Here is a 27,899-nt window from a genome sequence, read left to right on the forward strand (position 1 = left end):
CCAAGTACTGAAAATATTTAAGGTGTGAACAAAATTGTCTCTAAATTTAAGTGTTAACAGACATAACAGGTTTAATGGGCAACAGAGATTCAATTCAGTAAAAAGTGGTGTGTTTTTTTTCCAAGATATGATAAATGTTGTATTTATAGTCGCTTAGCATAAAATGTTGATGCTGTGTGTTATTTTTACATGCTGTCTGAGTTTACAACTAAACGTCTACTTTGAATGTTTGCGTGGTAAAACACTAAAACTGTTGATGCTTTGGTTTATTTTGACTCTGTTTTACATTGTACAATAAGTGTTAGTATACTTTCTCCTCATTCACACACAGCTGGCTGTGTTATTTTGGGAATGAAGCCAACTTATTAAAATATGAATATTGAAGCTATGCTAGCTGAGAAAATGGGTTATTAATCTCCCGATCCGAAGAGAACTATTACAGTAGGCTCCATCCATGCATGTATCCATGTGTCCATCCTTCTGTAATACTGTAAACATGGAAATTTTAACTGAAGATTTCTTTTCGCTTATTTTGCTGGAAAACGAACGTGCCAAAAAAAAAAAGCAGTTTACTAAAAATGCCTTCTTGTGTATAAACACGATGTTCCAGTCTGGTAATTAGTGAAAAATTAGTCTTTGAGAACTAGCTGAAGATTGTAAAATCACCAAATTTTCTAGTAGCAAAAATATCTAGGTTTACAGTATGTCATTTCTCAGACATGGAATATCCGATTTCCTCCAAACCTGGCACAAAGGTGACATATCATATGAAACATATGCATGTCACTTTGTTTTTACGACGTATGCAAACTTGACAAAATGGTGGCCATATTTGCAGTTGAAAATCAATATTTACTATATAAAGTATAACTCAAAGACTGTAATACATACAAAACTCCATTCAAGTGTCTACCTCCATACTACCATGTGCAAGCTTTCTTTGACTTTTGACCTGTACTTTGATGTCCAGGATCAATTACCAAAATCAAGCCAGTTCTTGCCTATATATCACAGACACTTTGCAGTACTTATTTGTTGCCACCAATTTCTTTTAAATCATGCCATCATTGTCACACAAGTAAAGTATTTGAGGGGACAGTGTATCGAAGACTTTTGTTCCTTAGTTCTGAATTGAATTTAGATACAGTTGTTAATTTCTTGATGACAATGATCTATTGCAGGATGCTGATGAGAAACACAAACTGTTAGTTGAACTGAACACAAGTAAGAAACGGGCTGACAAATTGGAGGCAAAGCTGGTAAGTGTACTCTATCACTGTAGTAACGCACAGGAAAAAATGCAATATGGTCACCATGGTAACACACTGTAAATAATACAATATGGTCACCATGGTAACACACTAAATAATAATATATGGTCATCATGGTAATATACAGTAAATGATACAATGTTGTCACCATGGTAACACACTTTAAATAATACATATGGTTACCATGGTAACACATTGTAAATAACACAATGTTGTCTCTATGATAATCATAACTAGTATGGTTGTTATATCAAGTTAGAGACGGGTGGATAACAGAGTGTATAGTATGGTATATAAGGGAAATATATCTTCACTTGGGAAAGTAGGGTTACTGTTCCCAGGAACTTGTGTATAACCACACAGTACATGGTATTGTAAGGGTTACTATACCATGTACACGCCAAGATATTGTCTTTTAACAGAAAATATGGATTATATACCCTGGTTGTTCTACATCATGACAACCAGTGTCTACGTCACTGGTTCTGCAAAGCTTGAAATATGAGTCAAAATGTTTTAGATTGCCAGTATATTTCCCCATTTTGCATGAATTATGCTTTAAGAGTTATAATGGCTAGCAAACTCGTAGTGACAAACTCTTAGGTCAGTCGTATTTTCCTTGGCGAAACGAAGAAAAGATATTAGGGAACTATTAGAAGTTATTCCCCTATTTTTCTTTGTTTTGGTCAAGGAAAATACGAGTAACCTAAGGGGCCTTTGTCACTCGGAAGTCACTAGATGAGTTATGACACTCCTTAGGTCATGAGTATTTTCCAGCTGAATGAATTGGAGAATGACATAATTATACTAGCGCCAATGATATCAAAGAAAAATCAGGGAAAGTAATGGCAATTTTGAACTTTTTGACTCATATTTCAAACACAGCAGAACCAGTGATGGAGACACGCATTGTTGTGACATAGATTCATGTTGTTGTGACGTAGAATGACCAGGGTGTATATTCCATATTTTTTTGTTGAACCTGGCTCGTGCATGGTATATGTAAATGTACATTTATGTATACTCATCAGTTTGTCTTCTTGTTGTTATCAGCGTAAGATATATGGAATGGTTGTTGAAGCTAAAAAGAATGAAGAACCCCATCTATCTGTGGATGAAGTAGAGGAAGTGTTGAAGAGTGGATACAAAGAACAGTTCAAAGGAGCTGCTAGGGCTGTCGGTATTGTTAATGGCAGCAAAGCTTGTATTCTACAGTAGCTTGAATAGCAATATAGTGTGACTAAAAGGTTCTAGCGTCATAACCCTAGTGCAATTTTACAGCCTAGTTTAAAATAGCATTAGCTTTAATTTGTACAACAAAAACTGAAATAGTGTTGACTTTTAAGGATTAAACATCCGGCAGAGTATTAACAAAATGGAATTATTTATATGACGGCACCCCATAATGCACGAGTGTAAATGTGACGCACCTGGGGTATTTGCACGAGTGCTTGCAGTGTTCGCTGCGAACATGCAGCTGAAAACACTGCAAGCATGAGTGCAAATACCCCTGAGTACCCACACTGGCATGGCATGGGGTTCTGTTATTATGACATATGTTTATCAGAAACAACAAATTTCCATTAAAATGATACTATGCAATTGCACGCTTTTGTGTACAGTGAACAACCACGCTCTCATTTGCATATCATTTGCATATCATTTGCATGCATGTATGCAATAATTTTTTTTTCAGTATTGCACCACATTGCAAATTCCACTAGTATGCTCGCACAATGGTACAAGTAATCTTTTGGTATATAAGTAATAATAAATACTAAAGAAACCTTTGTTCAATGTGCCATACTAGTTATTAGAAAGGTAACTCTTTACAAATGAAAACAAAATACAAGTAATTGTATCACATTGTTACCACTGAAATCACTGAAGTCTAAGAAAATGTATACAATGTTACATTTTATGTAGTTTCCTGCAGTGGGTTGGACAGCAACAATGTATCACAATTACTTGTATTTTTATTTTCATTTCTAGGGAGTCAGCGCATCTGAAGTGTTGTCCTTATCTACCAATACTGTATAAACCAAGATAAAAATATATTTGTGACACGCAGGGTTTTTGCAAGCTTAGAGGAAATTGGCTGTAAAAGCAACATAAAATCTGATCTTAATATTACATATTGAAGCATATCTTGCTATAGACAAGATACGTCATGTTGTTCTGCCCTTACTGATGTGTGAGGGCGCCCCGGCCCTCCCCCGGCATAGCATACCTTACAGACTAATCTTGTTATATATATATATAGAGAGAGAGAGAGAGAGAGAGAGAGAGATTTTACCCTGAAGAGACTTAACATATCAATAATTTATCAACAATTTATGAAATATATGTAGATTTTAATATCAAATCTAGTCACACAGTTTTTATATACATGTTTGACTACTGTATCGTGTAGATGGAGTGAACATAGAGAAGCAGAGTAACAGAGTTTGACAGGCTGATTTTGTAGAAAAGTTTATATTTCTGAAGATTATTTTCCACCCCTTCTAAGACATACTATACAAGCACATTTATTTGTTTGCTTGACCGGTGTTTTTAAATACAGAGATATTATATCAATTTAGTTTGTACGCTGTCCTAGCCAAAAAAGAATTTCTCTTTATACCGCATAGAATTATATACTAAACTTAGTTTGTTGCAGAGGCTACGCTCAGTCCAACTACGATAGTGTACCAACTCGGAGACATGGACTTGAGAAAATGTAAAATTTCAACCTCACACAGGAGGTCTTCTACAGGGTAGAGTATAGTGCGTCAAGCTAGTAAAAACTGACAGAAGACCTCCTGCGTGAGGTCGAAACATTGGTACTAAAGTTAAACGTAGACCGCAGGACTTGTCATTTCTTTTACCAAACCCAATAATACTAAGATCAACAGATATTTATCCTCTTTCAAATCTAAATTGTAGCTTTATAAAAGTAAACGAATTTTACTTTCAGGTTAAAGAACATAACCTTTCAAAGCGTTAAAGCACGTACATTTTTTATTTTAAATTTACGCAACCTTTTGTTCCCCAGGTGTTTATTGTATTTAGTTATTACTGCTTGAAGCAAATACAGTCTGTGTCATCGGATTGTATATTAATTATGGTATTTATGTAATAAGAAATTTACTGTGATTGAATTGGATTATAATGACACTTGGCACAGCATGTTGACTTGTATTAATACATTCCATCATTTGCTTTATAGCCACTTTACATAATACAATCAAATTTTAAGTTCTCCTGGCATTTCGTACACACATAGAGAAGCCATAGAACCAGTGTGCCCTCTAATGATAGGCAAAGTTTGTTGTTGTGAATCAAAATGAGAAAAACTGGAATTTCTTATGAGTCACCACATAGTAAGAGATAGGGGAATAGCAAATTTTGGTGCATCACTAGAAATTGTGTGTGTCAGTGACGCGCCAAATTGGCTTAGCAGGCACACTGCATAGAACTGTTCTTTTCAAACCATGGTATGTAATACAAGTCTATAATATTTCAACATGCTGAGCCAAGTGTTATGAATCCAATTCATTTGTTTACTTTCCCTATTTGTTATAGGTTCTGTTCATCCACGGTCTGATGTTGACAGTTGTATATTGAATGTAAAATACCTCAAACCATAATGTGCAATTTATATATGCATTTAAACAAAACACCTTGGTATGCTCATACTACTATGATTTGATAAAACTTTCATACACAACAAAAGCTGTGTAGAATCGACAGTCTGAATGGATACATTTGTTGCATGTGTCTTTCTGTTTCTTGCAGAGGGTGATTTATTGACAGTGTAATAGAATTGCTGCATGTGCTCATCTCTTGGCGAGGGAGATTTGATAAACAAGGACAACACAAGGGCACCACACACACACCCCTGTAAGAAATTGGACAGACAAACTCAAAACATATATCATGATTGTACACTGTGTTTGGAGTACAATCATGCACTGATGGTGGTTGGTCTTGACTGCAAGAGTAAGAAACATCCAACAATATCGTAATACAGTGTATATAAATCAAGAGGCAATCTCAAGAGACAGTCACATGCAACAATTGTATCCATTCTGACTATCGATTCTGCACAGCTTACTTTCCTTTGCTGTATTTCCATACCTTTTATCTCGATTTTATTTAAGAACATTGGTGGCTCAGGTAGTGCTTACCTTTGTACCACTTTTTAACAAAACTGCTGTATATGACAACTTTTGGATTGTAATTTACTCATTATTGCAATATGATAATAATAGTAAAGGCTGTACAGTCCTGATGTAGTGAAACCCATGCATATGGGTCCTGATATTTGTATAGCCGACAGATTCCAGTCATGTGACTCGTATGCCCTGCTAAGCTAGTAGTAGTGTGCTACCAGTTTAGTGTACGTTTAGACAGTGAAACCATTCCTGGTGGTATTGTAATCATATGCCCTGCTAGTTAGTATGCTATCAGTACCTGCTGTGTATGGGAGGCAAGGCAAATGAAACGTTTTATCATGGTTTGGTACAAATAAACACAAACTTGGACCATAAAAGCAACATTTTTCAGACTTGACGATTAAAGAGTGCAACTATGTAATAAGTGTGACAGTCTCATGTCATGTAAACATGACAAACATTTTCAAAGAAGCTTCAAACAGATTGTTTTCTATCTATATCAGAAAGAAAACGGTATTTGCTTCAGTAAGTCTCAGGTGATGAAGTCCATATAAAGAAAAAAAAACTTGCTTATCATTGAGTGTTGTGACTTTGATAGTATAGTCTAAGGTGTTTTAATGTTTATACAGCACAGGAATGTAAGCTGGGCAAATTAGACAGTCAGAACTAATAGTATGGAAAAGTCGCAGCTACTTGGGCATTTTGTATACATTCATGTCAGAGTCAGTGTTATCATCCATCCCTAGACTTTGGATATTTTTAGTTTGATCCTAATATTTCTAATAATGGATCATTCCATTTTCACAAATTAGGAGTAGCAGCTTAGATATCCCAACTCATCATGATCATATTTTTTTGCAACATATATGTATTATATTATAGTTATCCTATCTGAGTTATAATTCTGATTTTCTTTTTTTAGTTTCGGGTGTGTAAATATTTCAATAAAGAAATTTAGTGTTGTATATCATAATCTTCATGAAATTAAAAAGATGCAAGATGTTGAAGAATATGTGACATTTGGTCATTATTTATTGGGGTGAGTTGGAGGAATGGTGTTACTTAGAGTGTCTTGTTAAAAGAAATTGTTCTAATCAAAACAATCGCACCATAGATGTGTGATTTGGACAAAAAGGCTTGATATTGGTGAAAGAAACCTCAAAAGTAGAATGTGCCTTTGGGAACAAATTGCTTTCAAATTCAAACTTCTTAAAATCTCTCCCAACTTTGCCATATGGAAACTTGCTTCTAGTCCATTTTAAATAATAGAAGAAACGTGGCGTCCATCATCTTGTTTTCAAGGAGATTGGCAATTACTTATTTTCTCAAAGCGTTAACCCATTATTCGGCAGCCATATTGGTTTCTAAAAATGTCTTCATTTTGGCAACATATTGACCTCTATTTTATTTAACTGAAAAAATGGTTGGCGTTTTCTGGAACAATGTAACAGCAAAAGTTATACTCAAAAATCACTCAGTGGGCACGTTTGCCTGAAATTTGGTTTGAATGTTTCCAAGGATGTATAGATAAAGATTTGTTCATGACACAATGACCCCCACCTTTGACATGCAAATTGAGTGTAGCATGATTTTGGTGCATTATCTTGAACTGCAAAAATACTGAAGATTATATCTTAAATTTAGGGGGATGTCTCTAGGGGAGTATCGATGAAGAATCAGTATACTATTTTGCAAATAAGTCTAAAATATGAATTTTGACAATAGTTTCCCCAACCCATCCTCCACCGTAAATACTGTTCGTTCCCTAAGCAGATTGGTCAGAAATTCACGCACTGTTAAAAATATTTGGCTAAAAATCTACTCGATCCTGAAATCTACATTCCATTTGCAACAGGTGTGTGTGCCTTGCACTCGAAATGTTAAGTGTGTGTAATGTGATAGTAAATAAACTAATGTGATGTATAAGAGATTGCTTTGTCATTTGAATGAATGAATGATGGACTCGACTTGAACGTATACATCTACCGTATTCTCCCCTTACCCAAACAAAAAAAATATACTGTACTGCACATACAGTTACTGTATGTCCTTAAAACGTCCACGCCATGTTACAATATCGATATGGGCAAGATCAAAATTATATATGCAAGAACTTAGGAAGAGTCCCTAGTTTGCAAGTATTTATCGAAAATACCGCCCTCATCCTGTGATAGTCGTAGAACTAAGTGTACATGTGTTCAACTAAACTGGCACTAGTCTCCAGATGAATTTCTTTCCGCCACAAAATTCCTGTTGGGATATTTTCATAAATGTATATGGCTTTTAGCATTTTTTTTTCATAGAACCAGTGTGTTTTTCCCCGGATAGTAGTTATTACCGCAAGGTTTCACTAAAAGTCCACTTGTCGTTATCTCGAGTCACAAAGGCCAAATAATGCATACATATTATAGGTAGATTATATCTCTTAAATCATAATTTAACTTTAATGAGTAAAGTTTTAGTGGCTAGTACCCGAACTCTCAGCTGTCCAGAATAAATACAATACAATGTAATAGGTAGAACAGTGTTTGCATTTCGCGAATAACATTCATCAATATGACATTAAATGTCATTAAAGGATCGACGGGGTCAGATTCTAACTAATTACAGGCCAGCTGAAAAAACGATGAATCAACTTCAAACTGAATTGAACAACTACCTCTGTAGGACATGTGCGTTTTTGTTATCACCAATGTATGTACCAACAGTTATATGAAATATGAATCTTGCATCGTTAAGGTATTGCCTACTTGTCGAAAACCAGTACTTATGCAAAATGACTCATCAAAATCGATGAATGCTCCAAGTTGAGCGAAATTTGCCTTCTTGAGAAATTGCCCAGTTAATTAAAATTCATTATTTATGCAAATTAAGCATTATTATTCGTAGGATCATGTTTATCAAAGTGTTTCCAATTTTTGCTTTTAACGTCAGGAAAATCAGTCAACCAATCAGTCGATTTATAAAGCGCCAGTTTCCAAGTACGAATTAAAGGTGAGAGGCATTGTAGTTAGAAAGATCTGAAGAATACACATGTCTAGAATGTTTTTGTCGTAATTCCAATAGTAGCCGTTTATTCCAAAGATGGGGTGCAGCATGTGAGAAACCACACTTACCATATGCCACTCATTTGTAATTGGGTTCTTACAATAAACATTTTAATAGCAGATAATCATCGGAGTGTCCGAGGAGTTTACTTCTTGTGAATTACGTCTGATATGTAACTCGGTGAAAGACCATTCAGAGATTTTTATGTGATGTACCAGAGTTAGTGTTCAGTTATATATTTCTGAAGACTGCAATAAAATAAACGACATATATGCATGCACGAAGTGGATATGTGTTTGAGGTATAAGTTATGCAACGTCGTAAACCACAGACCTGTTTACGGCATCGCCCAAAACGTACCCGTCAAGCCACTTATTTCGTTGCTTCTGTAGAAACATGTGCGCTGGCTTGCGATAGACTGAAGTGATAACAACCAAAGATGACTCCAGGTTATATTACGTGTTGTTTCTACCAGTTGAATGGTGCTTGAGGCTATAGAGATGTTATCAACTTGTCTCGGAGGCGACTGAATTTTACGAGGCGACTGAATTTTGATAAAGTAAAAAAATGTTCTGTTTTACAATCGTTTATATGGAAGACCGGTGAGGACAGACAGCGACCTGCGTCACAGATCACTTCGAGAGTACGAACAGTACGGCAAATAGCTAGCTCACGGGGTTGTAATAAAGACAGCTTTTCGAGGCTCCTTCGTGTCCGGACGAAACTGCATGGTCTATTCCAATTGGCCAAATCGCCCTTGTCGACAATAAATACCCTAATCTCTAGTATTACGAGAAAATGAGAAATCGAGGCTGACAAGTCGCAGGTGGCAGTTTTCCACCTCGCATGTCGCAGGTGGCAGTTTTGCAACTTGCAGGTCGCAGGACAGGTCATCCACATTTTCATGTCACATACAACAATTTCCATAATGATGAAGGAAGATAGCGCCGTCTTACTGAGAAAAGAAGACTTTATAAAGTTGACTATCGTCCGCGTAGAGGTGAACTTTCAGGGTATGACATTTTGTCGAATAAGCAGACCGAGTGGAGAGATGTAGATGCAAAAAAACAACAACAATGGACCAAATACTGATCCTTGTGGAACACTTGATTGGAGGTGTTGAGACGCAGAAAGAATGCCATTGATGGTTATGGATTGAAGACAATTTATGATGCACGAGGTGATGTATAGCAAAGTTCATTAGATACAGTGATTTTTTAGATATCATGTTTGTCATACATACATACATACATACATACATACATACATACATACAGACAGACAGACAGACAGACAGACAGACAGACAGACAGACATACATACATACATACATACATACATACATACATACATACATACATACATACATACATACATACATACATACATACATACACACACACAGACAGACAGGCAGACACCCCCCCCCACCCCACACACACACACACACACATATATATATATATATATATATATATATATATATATATATATATATATATATATATATATATATATATATATATATATATATATATATCAGACATACACGCACTTTGGCAATATATCTATTCTGTTGTGTTTCTTTTGGGCCAACCAACTATTATCCTTTGGATGTGGGTCATCGTGACACGCCATCCTTCAACCAAAGATCTAGAGTAATTGATGGTTTCAGTAACGAAAGGTCATCAGCTGCTAGACAAACTAAAAGGTAGTATGTCTACGCTAGTACATTTGATATTTGTAAGATTACTCTTTGGTTGAAGGATGGCGTGTCACGATGACCCACATTTTACCATTATTACATTTACTCACAGGAGTTCTTAAGACACCAAGTGCTTTATTTTCACAGAAATTAAATCCTTACATATCTGAGTCTTTTGTTAACAAATACGTAACATATTTCTAACTTGATATATGAGGTCAAAGGTCATTTTCAACGTCTCATCTTTACAAAATGATGCTAAATCTGGTATTACTCATCTACCTGCTTTTTTGATATCCTGAATAAGGTTGGCATGGTTACTATGAGAGGCAGTTTAACCTATGCTTACGTTCAAAGTTGCCATCAATTTCCCTGATTTTCATTTGATATTACTGGCGGTGGTATATTTATGTTATTCTCCAATATTTTTCTTCATTCAGCCGGAAAATACTCGTGACCTAAGGGTTGTCACTAGGAGTCGCTAGAAGAGTACTGACAAAGGCTCCTTGAGTCACCTGTATTTTCCTTCGCTGAACGAAGAAAAATTTTGGGGGAATAACGTTTACTTATTTTCGTATAAAGTTTATAAAAGACGTTGGCCCTCGACTTGTTTCCGTGAAGTGAGTTTCTTGCGCTATGAATTATGGCGGTAAAGAGATGATCAAACTCATACTTATTCATGACAAAGATGGAGGTACATAAGGTAACCCAAATCATCTAGAGCGTTAGTGATTGATCAGTCCCTTGGGAGACTACTAGTAACTGCGGAAAATTAACAAAAATTGACCAAATTTTCATTCCCAAAAATGTGAAATGAATAAAAAATCCAAAACATTTCAAGATTATGAGAGAGAGAGAGAGAGAGAGAGAGAGAGAGAGAGAGAGAGAGAGAGAGAGAGAGAGAGAGAGAGAGAGAGAGAGAGAGAGAGAGAGGGAGAGAGAGAGAGAGAGAGAGAGAGAGAGAGAGAGAGAGAGAGAGAGAGAGAGAGAGAGAGAGAGAGAGAGAGAGAGAGAGAGAGAGAGAGAGGGAGAGAGAGAGAAAATCTCCCAAGGAACTGGTACCAGTCTACATTGGCTCAGGCTCTGCGGATGGTCAGAGACTATAGAGAAACCTACACATGTGAAAACCAACATGTATGATCGAAAAATCTAAACTTAAGAGTTTACAGTAGTTTGCAGTGATATATATATATATATATACGTAGACCGAGGTGAACAGGCGAACAGGCTAAAACAAGAGCTATCTAATCCCTATAACTCCACTCATGTAAGTACCACTGAGCTGAATCAGATGGCCTTTTAGAATTGTTTTAACCAATTTGTTGTTGTTGTTGAAAGTTTAAACTTTGTAATATCTTATATCATACACTAGATTTTGCCGAAATAACCCTCAAATTACATTGGTGGTCCTGGACAAAACTTCAAGATAAACATCTACACTAAACAAACAAACTAACTAAAAATAATTTCATTTTGTTAATAATAACGACATAATATATGATAGCTAATATCCCCAATTTCTCAAGAATGATGGGTCGTTCGATCCAACTCTATTTAGCCAAGAGTTGTGATACAGCTAAATTGGCTTAGTACACATGGCCGTGTAACCATGACAACGAAATATTTCCACATTTTATAAAAAAGTGTTTAATATATGATTATTTGACATAATATATAAAGGAACTGGTATATCCAAGTGTCAATGATTAATATAAAAAGGAATAAACGTAGAGGGAATCCGATACTTTGCTCTTCAAGATCCTAAGCATTTTCCTTCGCGTTCGTCTAGTGATCAAATCCCTTTTTTCTTGAGTTGAAGATGTACCGCCTGGTAATAGTAGACGGTAAATAAAGCAACCACGACAGATTCCACATCACATCTTAATCAGTTAGAATTGTAAAAGAATTATCTTGAATTCATCAACAGGTCTCAAAAGAAACCAAACAGTTTCGTGGAGTATGAGAACAGATGTGAAAACTTTTAAAAGTGACAACGTCTGTAACTATATGCGGCTTGGGGTTCCTTCAGACTTCTTCCTGTTCTGCATTTACAACTGTTTAGTCGGACAACAGCATGCCACACTTCGTATACATGGGTCTATGGTATATATTGGTTTGTGAGTACCAGTAATTTTGCTTCTTTGGGCACAATTAATCACTTGATGTGTATAATTTATATTTTGTAAACTAATCTGAACAAAACAAAATCTGCCCCTATGTAGTTACAGACAATGTCCCTTTAAAAGGGAATATATTAAACAAATTAGTGAAGATTGAAATCAAACGAAAGTTCCACCCCATCCAACGATAAACTATATATATACGATGGTGGTGAATGTGTTAGATGAATGGTTTGGTCAATTAAGGCCTGCAACCACATTCATCTACGATGAAATCTTTGAAGGTGACAAGATTGAATGTTCCCTCGTTGTCGATGTACAGAATGGTCAATGGTTTCAGCTTGGTAGGTCCACAACACGTGTTCTGTAAAGAAAGAAAGAACAGACATAAATATATGGATGAATAGAGAGAGAGAGAGAGAGAGAGAGAGAGAGAGAGAGAGAGAGAGAGAGAGAGAGAGAGAGAGAGAGAGAGAGAGAGAGAGAGAGAGAGAGAGAGAAAGAAAGAAAAGACAGATCGACCGACAGACAGACAGACAGACAGACAGACAGACAGACAGACAGACAGAAATTAAAAACAGACAGAAAGACAGACAGAGCCTAGGTATATACTATGTCATATATCACCTAACGTTATGTTATTACTTCTAATTCCTTGAACTTTCACTGCAGAGTACAGTAAACAGTCTCTCTGTCAGTCATGATTGTCCTCTGAATGGGATAGTTACCCTAGCTATCGGGATAAATTACCTTTGAACTCTCTGGCACATGTAACTACGATATGGCGCATATGTGTATGCTTTCTACTCTCAAAGACCTACAAAAAAGCCAGGGGCCGGACGTAGGTTGTACATGGCGATTTGTCAGTACACGCGTTTGAAGAGTATTTTATCTAAAAATGTGTATTCGATCGAGTTAAATGTGGAAAGTAAATTGTATGTTTTTGTCCCGATTGTATGGGATAATTAACAATAACATTAAAGTGGCACAAGCCGAGCTTGTAAGCTTTTTAACTCACGTGAAAATACTTACATAAAATCTCACTTCAGTCAATTGCAAGTGATGCTTCAGGAAACGGTATGCCCTTTAAAATCATGTTTGGTTTTATCAAAATATACATTTGTTATTGACAGATGACTCGACGTGTTTAGCCTGTGCGTGAACTTTTAACGAGCGATAGATTGAACAAGAGCTGTCATAACATCAAGTGGGATTAATTATGGTGTTTTTCCAAAACTGTGCTGAAAGGAGAGTCTTGTGACCTTGTACCGTACCTGGAACATGTCACGCGACTGCTCCAGTTTTGATAGTGTTGATGACTGTGTCACTGTACCTTCTTAGTGACGTACGTTAAGATGCTCAATACAGGTTGAGGTGTTAGGGGTGTGAGGTGTGAGGTGGGGGAAATAGATGTCACAACCACCTGTTCCTCAAAATGTTACAAATATTCAGTATATTTTACACAGTTTGATGCTTCCTATTAAAGTACTATTACAGTAGCTATAGGTTTCAAAAGCAAGCAAAACGGTGAGATTGCAATAAAATGAAATACACGTACAATGCAAAACGTTTACATTAGGCCTAATAAAAAAATTGTGTGTTTCCGATTACGCTCAATTTTAGAATAGGTGGGGGTAGGTAGATTATGTGTAAGTGTCTAGTCCAGGTTTTCCATTGTTTTCCAAATGGTCTCTGTGTTTTTTATTTCTTCTCATCAGATGTACAGATTGGAAGAACAGTTTTATATTGAGTTATTATCTGTTTCCGCATCCACTATTTCTCTTGAAAACTTCACAATTTATGTGATTTTTATTTCTGGAATACGTAAAAAAAAAAAATTCGGGTCGGCAGTAAAAAAAATAGGTGGGGTCGGGTAACCGGAACCAAACAATAACAATAACATACATAATAGTTACCTATTGATTTGGGTTACTTATTTGTTTATCCTTTAGTCTTTGACTTCACGTGATTTATCACGCCATCCATGAACAACATCGAAGAAAGGTTATATTTGCATATTATGACGTCATTTAGACTTTCCAGGGTATTAGATGTATTAGAGAAATTTGGAGTTGTCTCTGAAAACCATAGTTTTGGTGGGACTTAGGCCTATAAAAAAATGTGTGATTCCGATTACACTCAATTTTAGAATAGGTGGGGTAGGTAGATTTGTTATTTTATTTTACTATATTTCTTTTCTGTGTGAGTGTCTAGTTCAGGTTTCCCTTTTCTTTTCCAAATTTTCTCTGTGTTGTTTATTTCTTCCTATCAGATGTACAGCCAATAATAATACTATATTTATTGCTTTACAAGGCCTCCGGTCCATATACAAGGTAAGAAATGCACACAAAAAAATCAAAGTCAAAGTCACATATCATTGGTTGGAATAAATACTAGTATTACATTATGTCACTTGTAAACGTTTCTCTTTGTATACAAATTTACATAATGATGTTAGAAGTTCAGGTTTGTTTGTTCTCATCAGTCTTATGAATTTATTAAAATTTGGCTCGGCTGTAAATTCTATTGGGATGCATTTTTTTCCTCTTATCGTCGTAGAAAGAACATACTAGAAGAAAATGACATTCCTCTTCTGCGTCACCACTGTCACAAATTTTACAAATTCTATTCCATGGGTCAATGTTATGATGTGTACATGCGTCTAAAGAGTATCTTATCTTTGATCGGGTTAAATCTGGAAAGTACATTTATTTATTTTTTTATCCTGACTATATGAGATAATTATCCCAAACGTAGGTATCTGCCCATCTGTGGCATTACTCAAAGTCACACGTAAAATGCATAAAATGTCACATAAAAAGTTTAGTGGGTTCAATCTTCGACATAGCCCCCCCCCCCTCCTCCCCCACATTATTTTCCGATAATATAAATACTAAACCGACTTTTGAAATATTAAAATGGCACAAGCTGAGTTTGTAAGCTTTTAATTCATATGAAAATAGTTCCATAAAATCTCATCATTAAACCTTAGTACCAGATTTGAGTTCAGACGTCAATTGCAAGTGATTCTTCAGGAATCTAGTATTGTGAGTACCTTATGAATATGCAGCTAAAATTACATCCCAAAACGTATAAACTCAGCTTGTAACCCTTTAAAATCATGTTTGGTTTTTATCAAAATATACATTTGTTATTGACAGATGACGTGTTTAGCCTGTGTGAGAACTTGTAATAAGCGATAGATTGAACAAGAGCTGTCATAACATCAAGTGGGATTAATTATGGTGTTTTTCCAAAACTGTGCTGAAAGGAGAGTCTGACCTTGTGCCGTAACTGGAACATGTCACGCGACTGCTCCCGTTTGATAGTGTTGATGACTGTGTCACTGTACCTTCTCAGTGACGTAGGTTAAGATGCTCAATACAGGTTGGGGTGTTAGGGGTGTGAGGTGTGGGGTGGGGGGAATAGATGTCACAACCACCTGTTAACTAATATTCTTGGTGATTTCAAACAGCGAGCGTCACGGGCAAAGGAACTCCATTCGCTTGAGCTAGGTCCACCAGTGCTTTTCATATACTATTATAGTGTATAGAACTGTGTATTGGATTAAAACAAACAGTAGAAGACCTCTTTATATTCTTGTGATCAAAGTGGATGTAATGAAAGCAAAACAAATTGTATTAAACTCCTAAAGTGTAATACAAGAAGGTCGTGTAATAATACAGGTTTCGTCTCCAGGACTACATGTTTGACTTCTGGGTCTGTTTGTGTTCGCACGTTCGCACGTGTGGTTCCGATTACGCTCAAGTTTAGATTAGGTGGGGTAGGTACGTAGATTTTTTTTATTTTGATATATTTTTTTCATGTGTAAGTGTCTAGTTCACGTTTTCCATTGTTTTCTTCTCATCAGATGTACAGCCATTACAGATTGGAAGAAAAGTTTTATTTAAGTTATTGTCAGTTTCCGCATCCACTATTTCGAAACTCACAATTTTTTTGCGATTTTTTTTTCTTGAATAAAAAAAAAATTTAGTGAAAATTAAACTAGGTGTGGTTGGGTAACCGGAACCAAACAATAACAATAACATACATAATAGTTACCTATTGATTTGAGTTATTTATTTGTTTATCCTTTAGTCTTTGGCTTCACGTGATTTATCACGCCATCCATGAACAACATCGAAGAAAGGTTATATTTGCATATTATGACGTCATTTAGACTTTCCAGGGTATTAGATGTATTATAGAGAAATTTGGAGTTGTCGCTTAAAACCATAGATTTGGTGTGACTTACATCTTTCTACCAGTCTGTCTGTCTGTTCGTCTGTCTGTCTGTCTGTCTGTCCTGGTACCAATAAAATCCTAAAACAATACTAAGTCCGAGAGCGAAAGTTTAGGGCAGACACTGAGACAAACCTGTGAATGGATGGGTGACGATGTTAGGTGACACGCGCACACCATATATATGTAAATACGCCTGATACATTCAAAACAACACAGGCGTGTATATTGTAGAGACAAAACAAGAAGAACAACAGCAGCAGCAGCCACAACAAACAAACAAACAAACAAACAAACAAACAAACAAATGAACCAACCAACAACAGAAATAATTTAACCAATTATTTTACAACCACACCTCCAAAATTGAAATACATGTATACGAGATAGAAGATATAGAAATACAGCAGTGATTAATAGTGTACACACCTTTTCACTGTGTTTTAAGTTGGTTTGATGCCAAAAGTAAGACTTCTCCACGTCATCACTACCGGGGATATGCACCGGTACACAGCTGCCTGTACAGAAGGACGTATTGAAGCCTTTAGGTAGTAATATCCACGACTCCCAGTGTAGCTCTGTAAATATCAATGTGACAGAATATGAACTGTATTAACTGCCCATTTCATGATAGTGTGTTCACTGGCTGTGAACTGTATACGCTACACTTTAAGATAACAAGGTTGGATGAATACGGTGTGGCATTTTGTCTTTAAACGAAATAAACTAAAATTGACCAAAAAACCAATACCCCATTTTAGACCATTACAGGATTTTAGAAGATCAAATTTTAGACCAAACTATTTGTTCCATATTAAGGAAATGGTGGATGTCAAAACGTAGTTATTACGCTTGTATCTTTTCCTTCAGGAGGCAACATTTGGGGGGCAATTAATAGCACAGTTATGGTTTGATAAAAGGAAAATGGAGCACATTTTAGATTGAAATATTGTAGAGTGGACCCCATTTTAGACTCTTTAAGCTCTAAAAAACCCAGACCCCATTTTAGACCAAAGGGCACGAAAAGGTACCCCAAAGGGCGGTACATATATGGTTCGAGACAACCGCTCCAGGTCAAATGGTCAAATGACAACGTAGAACATTGCCCCTCCCCCGGAAACCTAATCACTTGATTGACATAGAGTAGAATACTAAGAGTGTTTTTGAAGAAAAAAGGAGACAAGACCTTAAAAGGAAAACGCACTCAGGTAATTTTTATCTTACACATTACACTAAATGTCAACATCGTGAATAGTTACTAGTAATAAATTTGTCACGTAAGTAGTTTTGACATCTTACCTTCAAACGACACGTACAGTTGTGACTTACAGCAGGTAGTCTCTTTACTGCATTGTCCACTGTTTGACCCTTTCCTTCGTTTAGATGATCTTACAGAGCGTTTCCCAGGAAACCCCATCGAGAATTCAGACTTACTCTGTGCTGCTACAACATCGAGTATTGGATAAAAGCCGTCATACATCTCAGATATGGTAGGTGGTTCTAGAAATCAAATTACACATAAAGTAAAGTAAAGGATTTGTTTAATCCATGTTTCTTATCACATAGTGCCCAACTGGGCAGTCAATATTCTCTATATACTTATCACATAGTGTCCAACTGGGCAGTCAATATTCTCTATATACTTATCACATAGTGTCCAACTGGGCAGTCAATATTCTCTATATACTTATCATATGGTGCCCAACTGGGCAGTCAATATTCTCTATATACTTATCACATAGTGTCCAACTGGGCAGTCAATATTCCCTATGTACTTATCACATAGTGTCCAACTGGGCAGTCAATATTCTCTATATACTTATCACATAGTGTCCAACTGGGCAGTCAATATCCTCTATATACTTATCACATAGTGTCCAACTGGGCAGTCAATATTCTCTATATACTTATCACATAGTGCCCAACTGGGCAGTCAATATTCTCTATATACTTATCACATAGTGTCCAACTGGGCAGTCAATATTCCCTATGTACTTATCACATAGTGTCCAACTGGGCAGTCAATATTCCCTATATACTTATCACATAGTGTCCAACTGGGCAGTCAATATTCTCTGTATACTTATCACACAGTGTCCAACTGGGCAGTCAATATTCCCTATATACTTATCACATAGTGTCCAACTGGGCAGTCAATATGCTCTATATACTTATCACATAGTGTCCAACTGGGCAGTCAATATTCCCTATATACTTATCACATAGTGCCCAACTGGGCAGTCAATATTCTCTATATACTTATCACACAGTGTCTAACTGGGCAGTCAATATTCTCTATATACTTATCACATAGTGCTCAACTGGGCATTCAATATTCTCTATATACTTATCATATGGTGCCCAACTGGGCAGTCAATATTCTCTATCTGCTTATCACATGGTGCCCAACTGGGCAGTCAATATTCCCTATATACTAAAACCCACCCACAATATTACATGTATATACTGCACACAACACATATATACCAGTGTTTAGAATTACTTCCCCCGGGTATGATAGTCTTTCATTACTTCAAGGCTTAATTACTCCATATTTAGGAGAAATTTGTGGTACATATCATATAACCTAAGCGCAACTAAACATAACAACAGTACTGAAATGAATACCAGTGTCACAGTGAAACAACTTTTAAAAGAATTGTCAACATGGGCTGCCAAAAACAGATAGAAATAGTTCTAAAGTAAAATTACCATAAGACATCGTTTCGTTCGTTGAGCATACATCGAGATTGGTTTTCACATCTTCGGCGTATTTCGTTTCGTCTTCGTGAAGCGGCTCGACAATAATTTCCAGTCCGTAGTTTTTGGACGGCGAGTCAATCCATTTTTGGACGGTATTGGTAATTTGGAATTGTATCCATCCTTCAAAGTCAACGGCAACTGCCTTGGTGTCTATTAGTTTCCTACGAAACGGAGGGGCGTTGCGTTTGTGATATTTCAACTGGTAAGCGGTGATACGAACTTCTATGCGCTCACCCGTGTTATCGTCGTCAGAGTTATCGACGTTAGCAACATCTCTATCCTCGTGTGAGTCGTTGGCCACAGATGACGACCTTGTTTCAGTAACTACGCGAGTTGTGACGTCATAATCGTCTAACTGATGACGTCTTAATCTTGAGTCTAAACGATGGTTTCTTAATACGCCATCTGCCTCTAACTGACGACTTCTTACGTCATCCTCATCTGGACGGTGACTTCTTACATCATCACCGGTTGCAGTACCGTGACTGACGTCAGGCAAAGATGCAGGACTCGAGTCTTGTACTTCAAATGTATTCACCATCCTTTTGTGTATTTTCAAAGTCGCGGATACCACCTTATGTTGTCCAGCAGTATATCCCGAGACGTCGAAGTATAGCTTTATTCCAGAGGTATTGGTCCATACATTGCTGTTTATATCTGGTGATTCACCTGACAACAAAGGAAATTGTATATTTATGTTTAAAAGAAGAAGATATTATAATAATAAATAAACATACGTAATGGAAATACAAACACAAACACTAGCGCTGGCCTGTCTCGATGCAAGCTGACACTGTTAGGTGTGATCATAGACCCTCCACCAACGGAGGGTCTATGGTGTGATAGTGGATGTTAAGTACACTCAAAGAGATTTAAAACACGTGATGCTTTCCTAGATCCTTTCTCTAAGAATTTATAGGTACTACCAAAACTATAGAGTATAAACTTTCAGTTGGGTTTACATCTCAGACAATGTTTTTTTTTGTTATGCATTACACAAACAAAATACAGACATCATAGTGCGCACACACATAAAATGATACAATTTATTTAACTGTAAACACAAATCAACATCACTGTCAGATGAGATAAAGGAGATTCAAATAAAAAACTGTGTTCACAGTGAGATCAAATGTAACATTCTCTATTACGTGTGGGCTATCAGTATGTGTACCTGGCTGTGTAATTCGTAATAAAAACAAAACATTGAGAGACATATAAAAAAAAATTGTGTCGCCTACTTGAAACTCTATACTCTCTTATTTTTGGTAGTACCCCCCCCCCCCAATTAAATAAAAGAAAATTGTGTCATGATTTTTTCATATTATATACGAAGAGAGAGATGTAGTAGTTGATAAACATGATTCAGCACGTTTAGCCGTTGAAATGAATATAAATAAATTTGGACGCAAAACAAAACATAACCCCAAACAGATAAATGTGGACACAAAACAAAACATAATCCCAAATAGATAAATATGAACACAAAACAAAACATAACCCCAAACAGATAAATGTGGACACAAAACAAAACATAACCCCAAACAGACAAATGTGGACACAAAACAAAACATAACCCCAAACAGATAAATGTGGACACAAAACAAAACATAATCCCAAACAGATAAATGTGGACACAAAACAAAACATAACCCCAAACCATTAAAACTACACTAGCTGTAACCGGAGTATTATTTTTTTCGATCTGTATTCAGAAGTAGTACAGCAACAGGTAGAAATTGTCATTGAATTGAGGGCACCGACTTTAGGGTGTGGACCCAAAAAATAATTTGATTGAATTTATCGTACCAAATAATATGCGTACAGCTACACAAAGGCATTTACCCACATACTGTGCAGGGTTTACAATATTACGAGTAAGTCAGTTGCTGATTCAAATTACCTACTGTGGGCCTTCAACACTTACATTTTCCATTTATAACTCGTAGACTTTTCACTGTAGCTGCCGTTTCCTCTTCCTCTTCTTGTTTTTCTGTCTCATTCAGCGTTCTCTCGTACAAGTCAACCATTTGTTGTCTCTCCTGATCACTGAACTTAGCCTTCGGTATGCGTGGAGTGTCGGTTTTTCCCAGCAAGTTAAGGATTTTACTTCGAATCAGCGAAATTCGTTGAAGCTGAAGCCTGAAATGAAACATGCCTCTGTTTTCAGGGCAACCATTAATAATAACACTTATTTTGATCTGTTTACCTCGGCATCTCCGTTCCCACTATACTAAGTCTTTTAAAGTGGCTCGTTTTGATTCTACTTAAAAGGAAAGACTCGTTTTTACCAAGGACCTTCAGTTTTATCAATACCTTGCAAAACCCTGACATATTTTCCAGTCTCAGTAATTGTAGAAATAGTTGATTCGTGAATTAACGGAAGTTGGGTTAATTTTATCTTTTTTAAATTTTTTTTCATTAGTTTGTAAATATTGAATGCATTTTAATCTTTTCCAATTTCTGAGTGTAAATTGGGGTAATCCTGTAGATATCTCAAGTAAATAAATAAATAAATAAATAAATAAAACATCACAAGAATCATGCTACTACAATTGTATCAATTTATGCTCTATCCGTGTTCTTTCCGTAGAGGTAGGGATAATGTATTCAAGTCAAAACGTTGTCATGTCTAGACTCTAGACAAGGAAAACAACAATCTAAGAAATACTACACGTCCCTATGTATCAATTTGTTGGCAACAAATATATAACCAATTTTATGAGAGATGACTAACATAACATGAAACGAGAGGCAACATACATAAACGTGCAACTATCTTCATGGGGAGGCGGAGGTTGGGTTCTACCTAGAACGGCATTTAGTAAGAATTATTAGGGATGTGGAAAATTGCATATTGACGTTTTTTTTTCACAAAATGACTTGATTAATTTGCATTAAGATGTACATTTAGTTATCCAGTACTTGATGTAATGTTTCACATCAGAGTCACTGTACGGCTACCGTACGTCACTGGCGATTTGGTAACACTGTTCCGCTACCCTATCTGACATTTTGAATTTCTGAATTTTCGAACGGGAATCGAATCCAAAAATTCAAAATGTCAGTTTGGATAGCGGAATAGTGTGCCGATAGCCGTTCTCAAGTCTACAGGTAGGCTAGACCAAAATGGAAAGCGCAATGCTAAAAACTTGGAACTGCTTGTGCGTTATAGCCTTGTAAATCACATGTCGAAATAGTGTTTTGCTTTTTGTTCAAGGATATATTTTGAAAGCAATGGGCATATTTCATGTTTTATGGTGACACCAAGGTGACAGATGAAAAGTCGCAACAAGAGAGTCATAAATTATAAGTACATTTTTGTACTATCAATTACGGATCTACAACTCTACTGGCACACTGTAGGATTGTTGACATCGAATCTACCCGTCTCTGGACTTCAAAAACAATTCAAATTTCTAAAAGAACATTACACAATTTGTTCTTGGCTATCTCTCCCCTCACATTACATGCTACGTAACGCACTCACGCACGCACGCACGCACGCACGCACGCACGCACACGCGCACACACATAACATAACATACACATAGATACATACACATACATACGTACGTACATACATACATACATACATACATACATACATACATACATACATACATACATACATACATACATACATACATACATACATACATACATACATACAGGTCAATGAACTACTTCAATTTAAAAGTTGTTAGATTAACTCAGGTGATGTGGAACTAATCCTTCATGAAGGTTCTACATTCTTCTATAATTCGTCAGATCGTGGAGATGAAATTCCAAGACGTCTACACTCAGACCAAGATTTAAAGTCGACCATGTGGTCATTGACATCATAAACACCCTTGGATACGATTCAGAATATTCGGGCTATGAATACAATTCTTTTTCATTAATATTGTTGACTTAAAATGTGTTGGTTGACGATAACACCGGAACATATTAAAAATTCAAGTTATTTCTTACATTCGTGTAGGAATGTTTATCCCTGGTTTATACTTGAAATGAGAACGGATTGGTTGGGTCATTTAATTTTGAATGATGTTTTACAGTTTACCTTCGGCGAACCTAGCAAGAGCCATGGGTCAGACCTGAAAAAAATACCTGCGATATTTTTGTTTTATGTGAAAAATTAGACATCATGGTATACCTATTGTTGGGACACAAGCTGTGTTTATACTGTTCTTAGGGATGTAATTTTTTTTGCATATTAAAATTGTGTGGTTCCAATTAAATGTTCTCTGTGTTGTTTATATCTTCCTATCACTGATGTGCAGCCATTACAGGAGAATTGGAGATTGGAGAATATTTTTATATTGTCGTTTTAAGTTGATGTCAGTTTCCGCACCCACTATATTTCTTGCGAGAATTCACGATTTTTGCGATTTTAGTGTTATTTTTCTCGAATACTTAAAAAAAGTTTAGGGTCGGAGTGAAAAACTAGGTGGGGTCGGGTAACCGGAACCAAACAACTTTATTATCTTTTACAAAAATAATTTGCTTCAAGGAGAGCCCAGTTGTAAAATCGATCGTGACATGTAACGTTAGATCACAACAACAACAACAATAACATGATTTGAAGCCAAAGGCGACTACTGTACATGTGACATTAATATCATAGCCTTGGCGGTATTTCTCCTTTTCTTTATTTTATTCATTTGTGACTTAGGCTCCAGCCTCACTTAAAAAGTTGAAATTATAATATAAAAGCTGTCACAAAACAAAACTTACAAAGGACCAGACGAGAAAAAGTGCCAATAATGTATAGTATCTCTCCATTGTCTGCATTGGTGAGAGTTGTGTGAAATTCTGTTATATCATTTTCAAAAATTCAATGCTTAACTGTTCTGAAAGCTGTATTTAATTTACGATCACTTGCCACAAAACTTGAATTTACGATTCATTTTACTGGAAGATTCTGTTAAGGTCAGGGACTTCATTAGTTTTTTTTTCTCGCGGCCTTGAAGATTAGTCTTGTATTGCCGCTCAGTTTTCAACTCATGATATATGTCACATTTTGACGTGGGAAACATTACTGAGAGTCACGTAAACATAAACATGATTTCTTACAAAAATCTCTTCTTAGAAGTTTCCTAAATGTATTCAAATTTGAAATGAAGTTTAAACATTTTACTTCATTTACAGCGTGTTTCATATATATGTTAACGTTCACTCGGGTGTTTGTTACAGCCAAGCAGAAACCAATAAGAAATCGCACATGTTATATTGATAGCATGATTGTATGAATAGTTTTTTTTGCTACATTTTGTCTAAATGAAATAAACTACTAGTATATTAAACGACGGTGCCACTACCATGCAGACATCAAATGCAGACATGGAATCATTGGCACCCTCGCCGCGTGTCTGCGTCTAGTTCCAGTGCCTTTAATATAATGGTTTGTTTCACGCAGACTAAAAGTAGCAATAAATTGGCATCTTGCTATCTGTATAAACTCTATCGCGTACAGTTTCTTGTTTGTTTTCTGCATGAGTGTACCAAATACAGTCAGTGAACAGCAACCTACAACGCGCTCTACAACATGTAACATGTTACTTCGTAATATTTAGCCAGATTTTGTTTTCGAATGAGGTGGTCTTCAACTCTATGAATCCCGCCATGTTTTAATCAAACTTTAAATTGAATTCATTTAATCGAATATTCGTTTCTAACTGGTTAAAATCCTATGTTATACTACTATTTGGTTATCATACTGCTCTATTACTGATACAATCTAGTTGTCACGATGTTTAGTCTTGAGTGGAACAACTGTATCTGTTAAAAGAGACCTAAAACTCCATGACAATGTCTGTCCTGGCTGCTGATAAAGTTTTGTGTTGAAGTAGGTATCCAACTTATAAGTGGTACATGTTTACGCCCCAAGCCCACCCCACCCCATCCCATCTCACCCAATAATGGCAATATCGCGGATCAACATCCAATAACGCAACTGGAATTAAAATGCCGGGCGTTTATTTCAGCGACTACAGACGAAGCACAGCGGGGACTGATTTGTAAAACTAAATCAACTTTAACTCTCGGTAATTCAATTCTTCAATACACTACGGGACTATAAACAATGGCACACATCGTCTGACATAGTGGTCAACAAATGCCGAGCACGAAGGATTGAGATGTCAGTGTAACACTTTCAACATGTGACACTTGACGCAACGCGGAATACTGGTTTTAAACAACTACTACAACATCTGTCAAAGAACTTTTAAGAATATTTATAACAAAAAAAATGCAGATGAATATTTGCTATCTGAACAATAATACCAACAAAAATACTTTTGGTGTTGAGGAAAAATAAGATTCATTGTATAGTAGAGTGCCTTTTGATTTCAGCAAATACCATAACGCAGTATGGTTTATTAGTTAATATTATGTAAAGTGGCACTTATTGTATATCTGCTAGCAGTTAGTAGAGGCACAAAGTCTAACTCTATCTGTTTTCCAACTGTATTGTCGACTTATATAAGGTATAATTATAAGGTATAATTTATAAGCCCCCCAGACCTAGGCAAAAAAGAGAGAAAAGACCTATTTCTGGTCAGCGCGCGCATCACTTAAATACCCTCGAGTCGTTTTTTGTGTGTGTGTGTTTGTCCAGCCCATACAGTCTGCAGACCCGGGGGAGAAACACAAAAATAACTCTCCCTACTTCAGTGAAGACAACGGCAGAGCCAATCATGAACAAGCAAATGAGAACTTCCCCACCTACACACTTGCTCTAAAGTACTAAGAAAAAGAACAGAAACTACCATAAATAGTAGATTTAGTGTGACAAGTTTGTTGAGAATAAAAAAAATCGCGTTGTCGCACCATTTTAGACAACCTGTCCTGACCAGAAACAATTCCTTTTTTGGCCCTATAGTATAGTGGTCTGAAGATAAGCTTACAAGGACAAATATGATATTCCGAAGTTCCCGAACTCGGACAGAAATTCGACCAGATGAAGTGCTTTGTCTACCTGGTCCAGAAGCGCGTCGTGTTTCACCCACCACACAGTTTCGAAAGTGTATTCCGGCGTTCCCTGCATTTAGTTGGGTATTTAGTTATGAAGGAATTTCATGTGCGCGAACTCTTAATAATCCACCAAATTTTTATGCCATTGACTTTAAAATTACAGTACATTAGTGTAAGCATTATTTCAGGTAAGTATTACTAAGTATTAGCCTTCCACTTTAGACCTGTAGTAAACTTGGTAAGCGTATGCTCGCCACTGCATGTACTTACTGTTTCAATTCTTTTCTGAAGTATAGATATTATCAGGATTTAGTGTTGATATTCACGATACGGTAGACAAGTAATTCCATAAAAGTCATTGCAACCCCGCAAACACTTCCAAATTTTGTCGCAACATCTTGATTCGTGTCGAGATATTCAAACTAAAATTACGTACCTGTCGTGGTTCGGTCGAAGTAGTCCATGGAGTATCGCCCCTGACGCGCTTTCATTTTGAGAATTTGTAGGCCCATCAGTTACAATTGTCCCGGGCGAACGGTGTTGGAACGACAGGGCATCGGGATTGAAAGCATGAAGAAGAACCGCACTCACAAAAACGCTATAAACTGCAAAGAACATGTTATCCGAACACAGGTAAACGAAAGAATATCATGCGAGTGTAATGGCTCGCAACACAAAATGTCATTGCTTTGCTTTGCTAAAAAAAAAACGAGAAAAATAAGATATCGACTTTCATGAGGAAATGAAGCCAATTAACCACGCTGGAATAGACATTCAAACAGTGTTGATATAAATAGCTTTGTAATAAACTAAATCTTCAATTGGTGAAAGTGCGTGGAATCATTTGAAAAAAATGGCTCCATGATCACGACTACCAAGGAGGCAGTGGGTATCCAATATCAAAACCTCGTATTAATTATCCGTATTTCGTGTTAACAATAATAATGGTGTTTCTAAAGTTGCTGAAAACTATTAAGCTGTGAACGTATCAGTAACTCTGCTGACATCGTATTTGTACGTAACTTCTAAATAGAACAAACTGTGCGTAATTAAGTTTTCAGAAAAGGCAAACAAATACAACATACCAAAACGACTGGTGCGTGGTGGAGACATCTCATGTATGATGTATACACGTATGGTATTCCAATTTGAAGTTTCAATTACTTTGCCGGAATACGGCTAGTATATTACGTCTTGGTCCCTTGGAATGTCGTAAACAGTTTTCAGAGAGGATACTCAGTGTTAAACGTCGGTTCCCGCCTCTTGTAAGCTTTACTGAGTCCGAAGTGTGTTTTAATACTGACGAAATATTGTAGCTTTGACCACGTGTTCATCACGTGCTTCCACACGTACCTTCCTCCAAATTATACTTGGACTGGCTAAGTTTACTTCAAATGATACAGAACGCAGAAGGATTGTTCCATAGGAAACGATTTTTTTAAATATGTTTTTTTTTTTGTAATGTCGTGAACATTTATGATATCAAAAGTGATTGCTGAGTGACTGAGTTAAATATTTTATTTTTGAAATATTAAAGGATGTCTATGTCCCTCTGTCTGTGTTTTCACCACACCATGTTTGATTCACTGTGGGTAATTTGGCACTTTAACAA

At 36.4% G+C, this 27,899-nt stretch overlaps 2 protein-coding genes across 4 annotated transcripts in view; one reads left to right on the plus strand and one right to left on the minus strand.

Annotated features, from left to right (window-relative positions):
- The window catches only part of LOC144433583 (kinesin-like protein KIF28), a 29,705-nt gene extending 23,354 nt beyond the window's left edge, over positions 1 to 6,351 (plus strand). The window contains exons 23-25 of one of the 3 annotated variants that reach the window (XM_078121901.1): positions 1,182 to 1,259; positions 2,325 to 2,518; positions 5,049 to 6,351. In XM_078121901.1, coding sequence (XP_077978027.1) covers positions 1,182 to 1,259; positions 2,325 to 2,489 — 243 coding nt within the window. In that variant the 3' untranslated portion in view covers positions 2,490 to 2,518; positions 5,049 to 6,351. Of the gene's footprint in view, positions 1 to 1,181; positions 1,260 to 2,324; positions 2,519 to 3,263 lie in introns of all 3 variants that reach the window. The other 2 variants (XM_078121902.1, XM_078121900.1) reach the window with 2 other exon arrangements.
- A 5,245-nt stretch (positions 6,352 to 11,596) lies between these two features.
- On the minus strand, positions 11,597 to 27,530 carry LOC144434213 (uncharacterized). Its single transcript, XM_078122666.1, has 7 exons — positions 27,373 to 27,530; positions 26,724 to 26,892; positions 21,234 to 21,466; positions 19,256 to 19,975; positions 17,843 to 18,043; positions 16,973 to 17,121; positions 11,597 to 12,665 (listed from the first exon to the last, which is right to left on the minus strand). Exons 1-7 carry the CDS (start codon positions 27,398 to 27,400, stop codon positions 12,543 to 12,545), a joined length of 1,623 nt encoding a protein of 540 aa, XP_077978792.1. The 5' UTR covers positions 27,401 to 27,530; the 3' UTR covers positions 11,597 to 12,542.
- Positions 27,531 to 27,899: the final 369 nt, after the last annotated feature.

Source organism: Glandiceps talaboti, chromosome 4 (assembly GCF_964340395.1).
Source record: "Glandiceps talaboti chromosome 4, keGlaTala1.1, whole genome shotgun sequence".
In the NCBI taxonomy this organism is placed as follows: domain Eukaryota; kingdom Metazoa; phylum Hemichordata; class Enteropneusta; family Spengelidae; genus Glandiceps; species Glandiceps talaboti.